The 16207-nt window shown below is 42.0% G+C and overlaps 2 protein-coding genes across 5 annotated transcripts in view; one reads left to right on the top strand and one right to left on the bottom strand.

Moving 5' to 3' along the window:
• Positions 1–16207, bottom strand: part of LOC145344087 (ELKS/Rab6-interacting/CAST family member 1-like) — a 789164-nt gene that overhangs the window by 147702 nt on the left and 625255 nt on the right. The gene's annotated exons all lie outside the window — the stretch shown is intronic.
• Positions 9542–9902, top strand: LOC145344512 (large ribosomal subunit protein eL37-like). The gene has a single exon (XM_080191694.1). The coding sequence runs from the start codon at positions 9559–9561 to the stop codon at positions 9850–9852; it is 294 nt and encodes a 97-aa protein (XP_080047820.1). The 5' UTR covers positions 9542–9558; the 3' UTR covers positions 9853–9902.

Genomic DNA, 16207 nt, shown 5'->3' with positions numbered 1-16207 from the left:
TGCAATAGACCAGGTTAAAGGAGGTGCACATAGTGTGCTGCTTCACCTGAAAAGAGTGTTTAGACCCTTGGAGTTGTGAGCAGGGAGGAGGTAATGGGGCAGGTGTTGCACTTTCTGCGATTGCATGGAAAGCTGCGGTGGGCAGGGGGTGAGATAATAAGTGTGATGGAGGAGTGGACCAGGGTGCCCTGGAGGGAATGGTCCCTGCAGAATGCAGACAGGGGCAGTGAGGAGAAGGTGTGTTTGGTGGTGGCATCATGCTGGTGTTGGTGAAAATGACAGAAGATAATCCTTTGAAAGTGGAGGCTGACGGGGTGGAAAGTGAGGACAAGTGGGACCCTATCTTGGTTGGTTAGGGCAAGATTAGGGCCAGTTATAGACAGCAGAGGGAAGTTATGTGTGGAACCGGAAGAGATTGGAGAGGCATTGAACCAATATTTCTCTTCGGTGTTCACGCAGGGGGACAAGAATATAGCTGAAGAGGACACAGGGTTGCAGGGGAGTAGAATAGACAGTATTCCAGTTGATAAGGAGGATGTGCTGGATATTCTTGAGGGATTGAAGATAGATAAGTCCCCTGGTCCGGATGGGATTTACCCTAGGATTCTCTGGGAGGCAAGAGAAGTGATTGCAGAGCCTCTGGCTCTGATCTTCAGGTCGTCGTTGGCCTCTGGTATAGTACCGGAAGATTGGAGGTTAGCGAATGTTGTCCCATTGTTTAAGAAGGGGAACAGAGACTTCACTGGGAATTATAGACCGGTGAGTCTCACTTCTGCTGTGGGCAAGGTTTTAGAAAAAATTATTAGGGATAGGATTTATAGTTATTTGGAGAGTAATGAATTGATTGGAGATAGTCAGCATGGTTTTGTAGCGGGTAGGTCGTGCCTTACTAACCTTATTGAGTTTTTTGAAAAAGTGAACAAAGAGGTGGATGGGGGTAAGGCAGTTGACGTGGTATATATGGATTTTAGTAAGGCGTTTGATAAGGTTCACCATGGTAGGCTTCTGCAGAAAATGCAGATGTATGGGATTGAGGGTAATCTAAGAAATTGGATCAGGAATTGGCTAGCAGATAGGAGACAGAGGGTGGTGGTTGATGGTAAATATTTGTCATGGAGTTCGGTTACGAGTGGTGTGCCTCAGGGATCTGTTTTGGGGCCACTGTTGTTTGTAATTTTTATTAATGATCTGGATGAGGGTATAGTTGGGTGGATTAGTAAATTTGCTGATGACACCAAAGTCGGAGGTGTGGTAGATTGTGAGGAAGGGTGTCATAGTTTGCAGGAAGACTTGGACAGGTTGCAGAGCTGGGCTGAGAGGTGGCGGATGGAGTTTAATGCGGAGAAGTGTGAGGTAATTCACTTTGGTAGGAATAACAGATGTGTTGAGTATAGGGCTAACGGGAGGACTTTGAATAGTGTGGATGAACAGAGGGATCTAGGTGTATGTGTACATAGATCCCTGAAAGTTGGGAATCAAGTAGATAGGGTTGTTAAGAAGGCATACGGTGTCTTGGCGTTTATTGGTAGGGGGATTGAATTTAGGAGTCGCAGCGTCATGTTGCAACTGTACACAACTCTGGTGCGGCCGCACTTGGAGTACTGTGTGCAGTTCTGGTCCCCACATTACAGGAAGGATGTGGAGGCTTTGGAGAGGGTGCAGAGGAGGTTTACCAGGATGTTGCCTGGTATGGAGGGGAGGTCCTATGAGGAGAGACTGAGGGATTTGGGGTTGTTTTCACTGGAAAGAAGGCGGCTAAGAGGGGATCTTATTGAAACATATAAGATGATTAGAGGTTTAGATAGGGTGGACAGTGATAGCCTTTTTCCTCGGATGGAGAAAGCTAGCACGAGGGGGCATGGCTTTAAATTAAGGGGGGGTAGTTATAGGACGGATGTCAGGGGTAGGTTCTTTACCCAGAGGGTGGTGAGGGATTGGAATGCCCTGCCTGCTGCGGTTGTAAATGCGCCTAGTTTGGGGGCGTTTAAGAGATCCGTGGATAGGTTTATGGACGAAAAGGGATTGGTTTAGGTTAGAGGGTCATTGTTTTTTTTAACTGGTCGGCGCAACATCGTGGGCCGAAGGGCCTATTCTGCGCTGTAATGTTCTATGTTCTATCTTGATTCTGGGAGCAGGGGAGTGGGTGAGAGCAGTGGCATGGCAGATGAGTCAGATATGGTTAAGAGGCCTGCCAACCACTGTGAGTGGAAACCATGACTAAAGGAAGAATTCTCTGTTGACCTGGCCAATATTTATCCTTCAATTAATATCACGGGGGAAAAAAAATCAAGTTGCATTTTGTGGGAGTTTGCTACGTACAAACTGACTGCTGTCTTTCCTACATTTCCAACAGTGACTACATTTCAAAGTACTTTATTGGCTGTAAACCCTTTTTGGAATCCTGTGATCATTAAAGGTGCTATATAAATGCAAGTCCTCCTTTTTGTTAAAAACAATACTAGCTAATTGTTGTACCAGCTGGTTTTACACTCAGCTGCAGTTGTCAGCACAGGAGCATGTTTAAGCAAGCAGCTCTACATTTCACCAGGAGACATTTATTATTTTAAAATGAAGCATGCTGCAGCCAATCCCAATTCAATTTAAAGTTACTTTCTGCAATCTCTCAGGGTATTTCTGATTACTGCTTTTAGCAAATTATCTACATACAAATGAATTAAAAGCAATTTCATTGTTCATATCAATCAAACATAGAGCAAGGATTACCCTGACCAAGATGGTCATAAGGTGTTAACAAATATGCTTAATTGCGGTTTCAATCTACACACACTGCCCATTCTCAGTAGTCCATGTATCAGCAACCATTCCACCTGGCAATGCAGAATTTGTTTTTTGAGCCTTTTCTCATGCAATAATTAGGAATCCACCTGGGTTTAACTTCAACTTACATCACACAGCCTCCTTCATCAAATTACCAGGCTTTGTTCTCTCTTTCTCAAGCTTCTTAACAAGCTCCATTGCCATATTCTAACAAGACCTCAACACACTAATTCTACATCTCACACTTCTGCCAATCTGGCAAATTTCATCCATCATGACTGACCATATAATACTGATCAGACATGAGGGATTCAGGGTAAGGTGATAGATAATGCAAGCCTTAATGACGCAGCAGAAAACAGGAAAACATAATGGATCCTAAACATTTCATGGAATGCTTTCAGTATTCATCTAAAGAACACAGATTCTGTAAGAAACTGTAAAATTATTTTTTCTTTATTCTTTCATAGGATGTGGACGCCGCTGGTCAGGTCAGGCCAGGCCAGGCCAGGCTAGGCTATCCCTAATTTTCCTTGAACTGAGTGGCTTGCCAGGCCACTTCAGAGGGCAGTCTGGAATCACACACTGATCAGAAAAGATAAGGATGACAGATTTTCTTTCCAAAGAACACTAACAAATCAGATGGGCTTTTATAACAATCAATGATAGTTCCATGGTCACTATTACAGGAACTAGCTTTAATTGAATTTAAGTTCCACCAGCTGCCACAGTGGGTTTTGAACCCATGTCCCCATTATTGGCCTGGGCCTCTGGATTACTAATCCAATTGCATTACCATAACACCATTGTCTTCCCCATCAGTCCACATGAATCCATTGCAATTTTGTAACTATTAGCTCATGACAGCTATCCAATATTATTTACAGAAGTTTTGATTTTCAAAAGTCACTTAGAAGTTGAGGATTGAAAATCTACATCCTCAAACCCTTTTCCAGTGGCAGACACACCTGCAATCAGAAGTCACATTTTGTAGTAACAGAACTGAAACAGATTTGGGGAGTTGAATAGCCTTTTTCTGAGCTGTAACCATTCTATGATTTGGTCATTATTACAACCTTAGTGCAACCTTACTGTGTGCATCTTAATTGCCTTCTTTTCTTTACAATAGTGACTACACTTCAAAAGCAATCCCTTGTCTGTAAAACACTTTGTGATATCCTAAATTCACGAATGGCAATATTCAAATACAAGACTTTCTTTCTTTAAGCTTCTCTGTTACATTGCAGCCAGAGGTCACATAATGAATATTTTATTGTTATAATTAATGTTGGCAAGTGTGAGGTGGTCCACTTTGGTAGGAAGAATGGTAGGAAGGACTAGTACTTACGTGGCGAAAAACTGCAGCAGGCGATGGTGCAGAGGGACCTCAGGGTCCTTGTGCATGAGTCGCAAAAACCCAGCTTGCAGGTGCAGCAGGTGGTCAGGAAGGCGAATGGGATGCTGGCCTTCATAGCGAGGGGGATTGAATATAAAAGTAGGGAGGTCTTGCTGCGGCTGTATAGGGCATTGGTGAGGCCGCAGCTGGAGTACTGTGTGCAGTTTTGGGCGCCGCACCTGCGCAAAGATATTTTGGCCTTGGAGGGAGTGCAGAGGAGGTTTACTAGGCTGATACTGGAGTTGAGGGGGTTGAGCTATGAGGAGAGGCTGAATAAACTAGGCTTGTACTCGTTAGAGTTTAGAAGAATGAGGGGAGATCTCATTGAGATGTATAAGATGATGAATGGGATGGATAGGATAGAGGTGGAGAGACTCTTCCCGCTCAAAAAAGACAGTAGGACTAGGGGGCACAGCCTCAAGATAAAGCGGGGGCGGTTTAGAACGGAGTTGAGGAGGAACTTCTTCACTCAAAGGGTGATGAATCTCTGGAATTCTCTGCCCGTTGAAGTGGTGGAGGCTGCCTCGCTAAATACTTTTAAGAAGCAGGTTGATGGGTTTTTGATAAGAGAGAGGATTAAGGGTTATGGGGAGAGGGCGGGAAAGTGGAACTGAGCCACGACAGATCAGCCATGATCTTATTGAATGGCGGGGCAGGCTCGAAGGGCCAGATGGCCTACTCCTGCTCCTATCTCTTATTTTCTTTTTCCAAAGTGAGGAGGAAACCTACATTTTACGCTAACCCATTTTCCTCACATTTTCAGCTTGAAGTGGGTATATGTAATGTATATTATGTTATTTTATAATTGAATATTTATGTAAATGTCAGATCTTTAGAGTTTATGTTTTTTTTTAAGTAGATTTGGATGTGGGCTGTGTTCAAAGCTCATCACGCGTTTTACAATCTCCTTCAATGTCCTTGTTTCTAATCAAATGTGTTTTCATCATTTCATATATGTGGAATTTGCATGTACTTCAAATGCAGACAGGCTCATATCCAACACATTGATATAAATCACACTGCCAATTAGAAATTTTAGACTTAGTTTAATTTTCCTGTTGGCAGTCTTTATGCTTAGAAAGCAACATGTAGTTTACACATTTTCTTTTAGCATTAGTCATCTTTCAGAATGTAGTTAGCAGTCCAGCAGCTGGATTCACACACCTTTGTTTTAAGATTATACGCATCATTAAGACAAAATGGTTTGTTTCATTTGGATTAAGTAGTTAATTGTTAAACAAAATATAAATTTGACATCAATCACCAAAAACGTAACTGTGCTAAAAAATGTAAGTTCTTCGACAATTCAAATCAACATAAGTAGGCTTGGTTTAAAAAAAAACTACCTTGTGCTAGAATCTATGGTCAGAGTACAGAGTATACGTTTACAGTAGTCATGTTCAGGATTTACTCTGGACTGGGATAGTTGCTTCTGTGTTTGCCAGTCCTGATTAAAATGAATGGGGGGGAAGATGTTGTTTGTTAAATGCAGAAATGGAAAACAGAGCACGTAGGAATTTTGAACATAGGAATTTGGAGCAGGAGTAGGCCATTCAGCCCTTCGAGGCCACTCTGCCATTCAATGAGATCATGACTCTTCTTCCACTTCACATCATTTTCTGCACTATGCACACACCCCTTGATGTTTGTAACATGTAGAAATCTATCAATGACTGAGTCTCCAGAGCCCTGTGGGGCAGAGAATTCCAAAGGTTCACCACATAAGAACATAAGAAATAGGAGCAGGAGTAGGCCAACTAGCCCTTCGAGCCTGCCCCGCCATTCAATAAGATCATGGCTGATCTGTCATGGCTCAGTTCCACATTCCCGCCCTCTCCCCATAACCCTTAATCCCTTCTCTTATCAAAAACCCATCAACCCGCGTCTTAAAAATATTTAGCGAGGTAGCCTCCACCACTTCAACGGGCAGAGAATTCCAGAGATTCACCACCCTTTGAGTGAAGAAGTTCCTCCTCAACTCTGTTCTAAACCGCCCCCCCTTTATCTTGAGGCTGTGCCCCCTAGTCCTGCTATCCTTTCTGAGCGGGAAGAGTCTCTCTACCTCTATCCTATCCATCCCATTCATCATCTTATACGTCTCAATGAGATCTCCCCTCATTCTTCTAAACTCTAACAAGTACAAACCTAGTTTATTCAGCCTCTCCTCATAGCTCAACCCCCTCAACTCCAGTATCAGCCTAGTAAACCTCCTCTGCACTCCCTCCAAGGCCAAAATATCCTTGCGTAAGTACGGCGCCCAAAACTGCACACAGTACTCCAGCTGCGGCCTCACCAATGCCCTATACAGCCGCAGCAAGACCTCCCTACTTTTATATTCAATCCCCCTCGCTATGAAGGCCAGCATCCCATTCGCCTTCCTGACCACCTGCTGCACCTGCAAGCTGGGTTTTTGTGACACATGCACAAGGACCCCGAGGTCCCTCTGCACCGTCGCCTGCTGCAGTTTTTCTCCACGTAAGTAATAATCCTTCCTATCATTATTCCTACCAAAGTGGACCACCTCGCACTTGCCAACATTAAATTCCATTTGCCATTTCCTGGCCCATTCACCCAGCCTATCTAGATCCTTCTGTAGACTCTCCACACCCTCTGCACAATTTGCCTTTCCACCAATTTTGGTGTAATCAGCAAATTTCGACACCATACACTCGGTTCCCTCCTCCAGATCACCTATATAAATGGTAAATAGCTGAGGCCCCAGCACCGACCCCTGGGGCACTCCACTAGTCACCATCCGCCAATCCGAATAGCACCTATTGACCCCCACTCTTTCCCTCCTATTTGACAACCAGTCCTCTATCCACGCTAACACCCTACCCCCAACTCCATGCCCCCTGACCTTCTGCAATAACCTCTTGTGAGGTACCTTGTCAAACGCCTTCTGAAAATCAAGAAAGACGACATCCACCGGCTCTCCTCTATCCACCGCCCTAGACACATCCTCATAGAACTCCAGTAAATTTGTCAGACACGACTTCCTTTTAACGAAACCGTGCTGCGTCTGCTCAATCAAGCAGTTCCCCTCAAGATGCCAGCAGTTCCCCTCAAGATGCCACCCTGTTAGTGAAGACATTGCTCCTCCTCCCAGTCCTAAATGGCCAGCCCCTTGTTATGAGATTGTGTCCCCAGTTCTAGACCACCCCCAGCCAAGAGAAATATCCTTCCCGCATCTATCCTGTAAGAATCTTGAATGTTTGAATGAGCCCCCTCTCTTGCTTCTCAATTCCATAGAATAATCTTTCCTCATAGGACAATCCCTCCATTGCAGGAATTAATTTAGTTTACCTCTGTTGCACTCTCTCTATGGCAGTAAGTCATCTTTATTTCTTTACACAAATCCTCTTGTAATAAGTATCAACATACTCTCTTCACTGCTTGCTGTACATACATGCTAGTTTTCAGTGGCTCATGGACAAGGACACCCAAGTCCCACTGAAGCTCAGTACTTCCCAGTTTCTAAATACTCTCTATTTCCATTTTTCCACATCGTGATCCATCTGCCAAATTTTTGCCTACTTGCTTAGCCTCTCCAAATCCCCATGAAGTGCCAGTGCATGCACCATACAGCTCACAAACAGGCTGTCATCCGCATCCCTCCCAGCCACCTTATTCAATCTTGTCACTGTAACCAAAATAATGTGTTCAAGTAATACAACTGATTCCAATTGTAAAACATGGTGAACTATGAAAAATAAATCAGAGATTAATCATTGCTGTATAGAAAATAGTAACTTGTCTCTTTGTTTATTCACGGAATGTGTGCATTGCTGATTAGGTCAGCACTTAATGCCCATTCTTAATTGCCCTTAAAAAGGTGATGAGCCACCTTCTTGAAACTCTGTGTGTGGTGTAGATCCTTTCTCAAACGTAGGTAAGGGATTCCTGGATTTTGGCCCGGTGACGCTGAAGAGGTAGCAGTATATTTTCAAGTCAATGAGATTTGGAGGGCAACTTGTAGGTGGTGGTATTCCCATGCATTGGCTGCCTCTGTCCCTCAAGGCGTTGAGGTCGCAGGTTTAGGAAGTGCCGTCTAAGATGCCTTGGTGCATTGCTGCTGTGCATCATATAGATGGTACACATTTCTGCCACTGTGCACTGATGGTGGAGGGAGTGAATATGTAAGGGCCAGGAATTTTAAGATGGTGGGGTTTTCCCTTCCTCCATTCCAGGAATCAGCGAAAAACACATTTGCACTGATACTGCCTGCCCCACATTCATCTAACATTCCAATAAGTTTATTCAGCTGGAGGTGGGATTTTCACTCTTTACTGGAGAACAGGTCTCATTTCAGAGAGCTGCCAGCCAATCCAATCAAGAACCTGAAGTTAAAAGGAGGCTGTTGATGGAGCCCAACCTTGCCCAAGGAAGGGTCATTTTTCCAACTTACTCTCTACCCTTGAACTCCTCCTGACAATTTTGCTGAGCAGGAAACTGCCCTTAAATGGTCAAAAATTGGATCGTTTAGATCAGATTCCAAGAAACATCACTCAAAATGAAAAACAATTGGAATACACTGCAAAGCAAAACAATAAGCTAAAAATGGTATTTAAAGTGCAATCATGTGCCACAATACGATGAACTTCAATTGGCTAAATGATTGTTTCTCAAATCTGGCTCCCCTCTGTCATATAATCAGATAGGTAACAGTGGGGATAGTCCACCTGTTATGCTTCAGACAGTCTACTAGTGAATAATAGAATGAAAGCCAATCCGATCAATAACCTAAAGTTAAAAGGAGGTTGCCCAATGCACGCGCAGGGTTAGTTTTCTGGTTTCCCCTCTACCTCAGAACTCCTACAGCCTGAAAATTGAGGCTACGCCCTTAAATAGAAATACACATTACAGACTTGCACCTCCTAACCCAACCACCACAGTCTGTTCCTGTTTATAGCAATACAAGTGAAGCCCCAGTTACGACACAATTAATACCACTGGAGCTAAGGAATATCACGTGATCTTCTGATTCAGAGAATGTAGAGAGATAATGCATCAGATGTGAAATTAAACCCAGTGGAAGATTTCAAACAGAGTTAAAGGAGAGATGAATTAACCCGAGAACCATCCATAACTCGAGAACATTGGAGAGGCTACTTCGCTAAATATTTTTAAGACGCGGGTTGATGGGTTTTTGATAAGAGAGGGGATTAAGGGTTATGGGGAGAGGGCGGGAATGTGGAACTGAGCCAAGACAGATCAGCCATGATCTTATTGAATGGCGGGGCAGGCTCGAAGGGCTAGTTGGCCTACTCCTGCTCCTATTTCTTACGTTCTTATGTTATGAATGGAAGTTACAGGTGGGACAGTTGGGGTTAAAACCGAGGGGTTAAACATGATTTTTTTTTGCTCTCGAGCGCGCAGTGAGAATGACGAAGGGAACATCGTCATTTGGTAAGAGGCGGAACAAGACCCACACTCTTTGCCAGCGATGTGGGGCTAAAGCATTTCACCTGCAGAAATCAACCTGTGGTAAATGTGCCTATCCTGCCAAGAGAAAGAGGAAGTATAACTGGAGTGCTAAGGCCAAAAGGAGAAACACAACTGGTACAGGCCGCATGAGGCACCTGGAGGTGGTGTACCGTCGATTCAGGAATGGATTCCGAGAAGGGACCACCCCAAAGCCCAGGCATTCCACAATGGCTTCTTCCAGCACTGCATAAAGTACCAGTGTACCATCACAACAAATAAAGTTATGGTTTGGAAAAAAAAACATGATCATTTTGAGAAAGGAAGTGGTGATTGTTTTGAAAGTAAGGGAACAGTGCCTGCAGAGAGGGAACCATTTATAATGAAAGCAAAAATACTGCAGATGCTGGAATCCAAACTAAAAACAGGAAATGCCAGAAAGACTCAGTAGGTCTGGCAGCACCTATTGGGAGAGAAACCAAGTTAGAGTCTGTGTGATTCTTCTTCAGGGCTAGAGTGGTAGAAATGTGATAGATTTTATACTGTTGAAATGGGGTGGAGCAAGATAGAAGGTCAAATTATAATATCAGTTTAATAATAATCTTGGAAATTCAAATACATGTATTCTGGTTACACTTCACTTTTTGTTACCTTTTTTTCAGATATTTTTCTCAGAAGCTGAGGGTTAACATTTAATCAGAGTTTAGGAAACAAAATCAAATAAACATTGCTGAACAATGTTTATTCTACAACTGCTGGTTTGTTTATGATGTCATAAGTGCATAGGTGATCTTACCTGGTCTACATTGCACTTTTTAGGCTCTCATTAACAAAGTGCAATTGAGGGAACAAATTTTGTAACTGCATTTTGATCAGTTTACAGGATGCACAGTATTTGAAGAAATCACAGAACAGAGACAGACATCCCAGACATAGGCGTCTCGTATTGGCAGAGTTAAAACGTAGATCCCCTATAATCCAATTGTCATAAGCTTCACAAATATTTCTTTGAAGCATTGCATTTCTAAACTCCAGTGAGACAAAATCTGAGACCTGATTCAAAAAGCATATGAATACGGGGATGGACCGTTTCTGGTGGTGCGAATGGACAAAGATAGATTTTAATACCCTTGTTTCCCCTCAAGAATTTCTTCTTCTCAAACTAGTTCTGCAGCAACCTTCCTACATATTTAATGTTAACTCTTTCTTTCCTATCTTAAGGATAAATACTAAGCTAGTATACTGTTCCACCCTCCGAAAATTATACTTAGCTGCTTGAAATCAAAAATCCCTCTGACTTATTTTTGGAAGTATTAGAAAGTACACAATGCAGGCTCAAATCCCAGTTGCCACAGAGTGCTGGCATGTTGAGGTTCTCTGTATTGCTCTACAGTGTGATTTTCTGATCTTAGCTACAACTATATTGATGTATAGCACAGGTATGAGACAGTTCTTGACAGGAAAGGGAAAATGATGGGGTAAATAGTTGTAAAGTTTAAGAGGGTGCCTACTCCCCACCAATAAATGGCACATCATCTTGGGAATGCTTAAAGGAGATGAAGAAAGAAAGGTGTCCAATAACCACTGTGATGACCTTTGGCCCAGAAGCAGTTCAGAAAGGAAAATTTGTCATTTTTTTTAGAGGTTTATGGAATCTTTAATTGTTTTTAAAAATGTTTGAAAAGGATTTTTGAGAGTTTGTTTAACTATAAATGAATCATTTGTAATTTTCTTGGATAATAAGAAATACTGGTCCATATGACCTGGTGACCCCTGATCTGGAAACTTAACCAATAGGAAAGAGGTCAGTAAAATAGCTAGCATACAGCTAGCAGACACCAAGAGGAAGAGATGGAAAGAGAAACACAGTGAATTCCAGTGAGGAGAAGGAGTAAATCACTTAAGAAGAAATTAGTTTCTCTGTTTGGTAGAAAATGAGATGGAAGCTCTTGGAAGTACTGTGTGAACTGGCTGAAAAGGTCTAAAACCTGGAAAGCTGTGTGGATAGCTTAGAAACACTAAAGTGCTGAATGTTTTCCCAGAAGTGGCCAAACCATGAGCTACTGGTTGATTGAAAAGAAACTTTGGAAAGCTTCACCATTAGGACTTGGGTGATCTGAGGGAGAGAGGGTTCATAGAAGTGTGCCTTGCGCTCATTAATTCTACCCATGAAACTGGTGAAGCTTTTGTCAAATATGATTCTTGATCTACCTGGCATGAATAAAGAACAGCATAATTGTAGAACTGTGTAGCTATGTAGTGCTACATTTTTGTGGATAGTGATGCAAAAACCTGTGGTTACATAAGACTTATCTTTGGCACATTGACCATTTGAAGTGAAATTTCTATTTGAAGTGTAATTTGCCTGTTAAGTCATGTGTAATTTGTGTTGCTTCTGATTTGTGCTAAAAGTGGAATCCTGCTGTCTATTTCTACATTTGGAGATCATTTAGTAAATTTGCCTATTTTGGTGATATTTTCACCAGAGAGATTTATTTCAAGTAGATAGGTTTTTTGGATAGTCCTGCTCTTTCCCCTCCAGTTACCTTATTATTGCAATTGTTGATTGATTAACAGTTAATTGTTGATGTTGTAATCATGTCATAATAAAGTGCAAACTCTAGTTCTAACTGAGCACCTGTTACAAATTGGGGAAAGGTTAAGGCATTATTCTTAAGTAAATTTCAGAGCCAGTTTCCAGCTGTGCGGAGAGAGGAAAAGATAGTCTGTGCACATGTTCTTTGGGTTTTGTGACAAACTTACATAACGGGAGGTTGGCTCAGTAAATTATATTAATCAATGTCTAGTCTATCTTGTGCAAATGAATAATCTTGGCTACATGAAACCTTTCATTGCTGTAAGCATAAAACATTTTATGAAATAGACTGAGGCACCCTTTGGAGCTATTTCTCATCAGCTATGCGCACTTAGTAAGTGTAAGGAAAAGTGAGGGAACCTAGTTATTTACTCAAAAGAACTGTTAAATATACATCCAGCAATCTGCGAAAGCAAACTTGGAAGCACCTGAATTAGGTTCAGCAACAACTCATTAGATGTTGACATTTAGCCTCCTTAGCAACTATATTTGATTTAAGATTAGTGCAAAAAATAAGCTTTTTAAGATTTGAGCTAGACATAATTTCCATTTTAATGTCCATCTCACATGTCCGCTTGAGAAAATTAGGCGGTTTTTGAATACATAATCTGGGTCGTCTCACCTCTGGCCATCTTTGCTGCACATTAGTTTACACTGAGTAAAGTTTGTACCTTGAGGTTAGAAATATGATGTGTCTTTACTGGAAATAACAAAGAACACAGATTACATTATTGTGTGAATACATTTATCCACTGACTTGTATTTTTGTGCTTTAATGCCTCCAATTAAAGATTTTGCTTCAAGTCTATTTCAAATGTTTCTTTCACCAGAACAACTGAAAGACAATTACCAGCCATCCCTGTGCATTCCATGTACAGACAGGCATCCTTGTGCATTCCACGTACAGCCAGCTATCCCAGTGCCTTTGATATACTGACAGCCATCCCTGTGTATTCCATGTATACACAGTAAGAAGTCTCACAACACCAAGTTAAAGCTTGGTGGTGTGAGACTTTTTGCTGTGTTTACCCCCGTCCAATGCCGGCATTTCCACATCATGACATTCCACGTACAGGCAGCCATGCCTGTGCATTCCACGTACAGGCAGCCATGCCTGTGCATTCCACATACATGACATGGAGATGACAGTGTTGGACTGGGGTAAACACAGTAAGAAGCCTCACAACACCAGGTTAAAGTCCAACAGGTTTATTTGGTAGCAAAAGCCACTAGCTTTCGGGCCTCTTATCCTTCGTCAGGTGAGTGGAGAGTTCTGGTCACAAACAGGGGATGTAAAGTCACACACTCAGTTTACAGAATACTGACAAGAATGCGAGTTTTTACAGCTAATCAAGTCTTAAAGGTGCGGACAATATGAGTGGAGATAACATTAAGCATAGATTAAAGAGATGTGCATTGTCTCCAGACAGGACAGTAAGTGAGATTTTGCAAGCCCAGGCAAGTCACGAGGATTACAAATAGTGTGACATGAACCCAAGATCCCGGTTGAGGCCATCCTCATGAGGATCTTGGGTGCATGTCACACTATTTGTGACTCCCATGATCTACCTGGGCTTGCAAAATCTCACTTACTGTCCTGTCTGGAGACAATGCACATCTCTTTAATCTATGCTTAATGCTATCTCCACTCACACTGTCTGCGCCTTTAAGACTTGATTAGCTGATTAGCTGTAAAAACTCACATTCTAATCAGTATTCTATAAATTGAGTGTGCGTCTTTACATCCCCTGTTTGTGATCAGGACTCTCCACTCACCTGACGAAGGGTCAGAGGCCCGAAAGCTAGTGGCTTTTGCTAGCAAATAAACCTGTTGGACTTTAACCTGGTATTGAGGGATTTCTTGCTGAGTTAATCCCAGGTACAGGCAGTCATTCCTGTGCATTCCATGTACAGAAACCATTTCTGTGCATTTCAAGTACAGTAACCCAAAATCTGCCATGAGAAATATCTGCATCCCCATAATTCGAAGAATAAAAGGGCGTTCTACCTCAACCCATGGAGATGAGACAGTTTTTTGAGAGCATTTTAAGGGAATAATTTGATGGTTTGTTTGTAATTTTTATTTGTTAGACTATACCTATCAGCAATTAGTGTCTTAAAGTCAGACCTTAAGAGTTTAAAGCAGGAAGCAACTGATGAAGGGATGAGTTTAGACAGAGAGATTGACAAGATCCCATCTGCCTGCTGAAATGAACTTAAAAGAATACATAGTACAGTTTTAAAGAAAGGATGCCCTCCCGATCTTCTGGTCAATAATTATTCCTCAAGTAATGCCACGAAAACAGATTAACCAGCCACTTGTTTAATTGATGTTGGGAGGAATTTGCTGTGCGTAGATTGACTTCTCAACATGCCTACAAAACAACAGTGTTTGCACTTCAAAAGTAATCAATTGGGCCATAACTTCCTCGGAGTGGCAATCAGTATACCTACCTAACTGCACTAAAGTTCTTAAAGTGCTCGTCTTACCAGATCTTCATGACTCAGGCTGGGTGAAATTCATGCCGTGCAGTGCGCTCCCGATGCCACTGCTGGATTCCAAAAGAAGAAGAGTGAGGAAGGAGATGCCCCTATTTTTTACGGCACGAGCCACAACAGGCCAGGGAAAAAAATAAGTTATGGGATTTGGCCGATATGGGGAGGGGCTGCTTAGAGGAGGGGATTGGAGAAGTCCCCTGGGAGACCAGGAATGTGGAAGGTGGAGGGTGTCCTATGCAGGAACCCATCTGGACCTTTAATATAGTTATGCTGAAGTTAGAAGTGGTTTTATTTCTTATTCTTTCAGAGTAGCTATTAGTATAACATTGGCAGAGCCATCCGAGGTTAGTGATTTAGACGATTTGTCAAACAGATCCCAGTGCAGTGCAATTTTACTGTGGTTATGAGCATTTCTGGACAATTGCCATGTAAACTCTTACCCGAGAGCTTCTCAGAGGGATTCCCCAGCCATATCTTTAAGATACCCCTCCAAATCCAAGTCTGGGGTGCTGGGAAGTTATGGGCATTGCATGTGAACTGCTTTGGAAAACTCAATGAGATAATTGAAAAAAAAATGATAATGAACATCCAGGCACCAAAGCTCTCAGGCTAATGCTAAATAATGCAATTGTCTTAGAGTTCTTTGAACATGCGATTGCAGCCATATCATTAAGAGAAGCACAGAGCACAAACTAAGCACTTCTCCTCAGGGCAAGCAGGGAAATTAGAGGAGTCAACTGAAGCAGCTACCTCTGTCCAATCACAGCAGACTTAATGTAAGTTATAATTTTCACTTGTAAGCAATGCAAGCCAAAAAATAAGCAGGCATAGAGATGATCACTGCTCATACAAAGATAAGCAGATAAAGTTGGATGAGACTTGCAAGAGTCATAAAGAGCAGCATAGGCCGGTTGGATCAAATGGCCAGTTCATGTGCTGTAAATTCTAGATTGTTTTTAACATTCTATGGACTTGAACGTCACTGGCAGAGAGTATTTGCTACCCATTCCTGAATGCCCTCAAGAAGGTGGTGATGCAGTAAGGATGGCACAGTGGTACATTTTAAAACAGAAGTGAAGTTAGGATGTCATTTACAACCTAATAAAACTTGTTTGATTTCCTGTCCTGGCTCTTTTCCTTTCATTGTTTGTTAACCATTCCCACTTCTATAGAATGGAATCTATAATACCAGTTGGTGCAGATAAAACTTGTACTTACATATGAATTATATCTATTTTGCAGCTCCCATATATGCTTATACATATTTATTTGCAATGAGTCATTATAATTTCAGGGTGAAACCAGGTTGAACTGTACACACCTTTCAGTTCCTATTGTGCATTACCCTCTGGCAGTTCAACTTTTACAGTTATCAAACTTTCTTAATTGTTCACCTTTTATAACAATTTACTGTGATGGCCAAACAGCACAATTATCATGAAACCCTGTTGTATGCTTTGCATGTTTGGTGTTGGTGGTCAATATGCACTTAAAATAAAAATGCCACATTAATT

Source organism: Carcharhinus amblyrhynchos, chromosome 6 (genome assembly GCF_965287045.1).
Source record: "Carcharhinus amblyrhynchos chromosome 6, sCarAmb.v2.hapA, whole genome shotgun sequence".
In the NCBI taxonomy this organism is placed as follows: Eukaryota; Metazoa; Chordata; class Chondrichthyes; order Carcharhiniformes; family Carcharhinidae; genus Carcharhinus; species Carcharhinus amblyrhynchos.
Note: the sequence above shows the minus strand (reverse complement) of the source record. Positions and strands in the feature narration are given on the sequence as shown.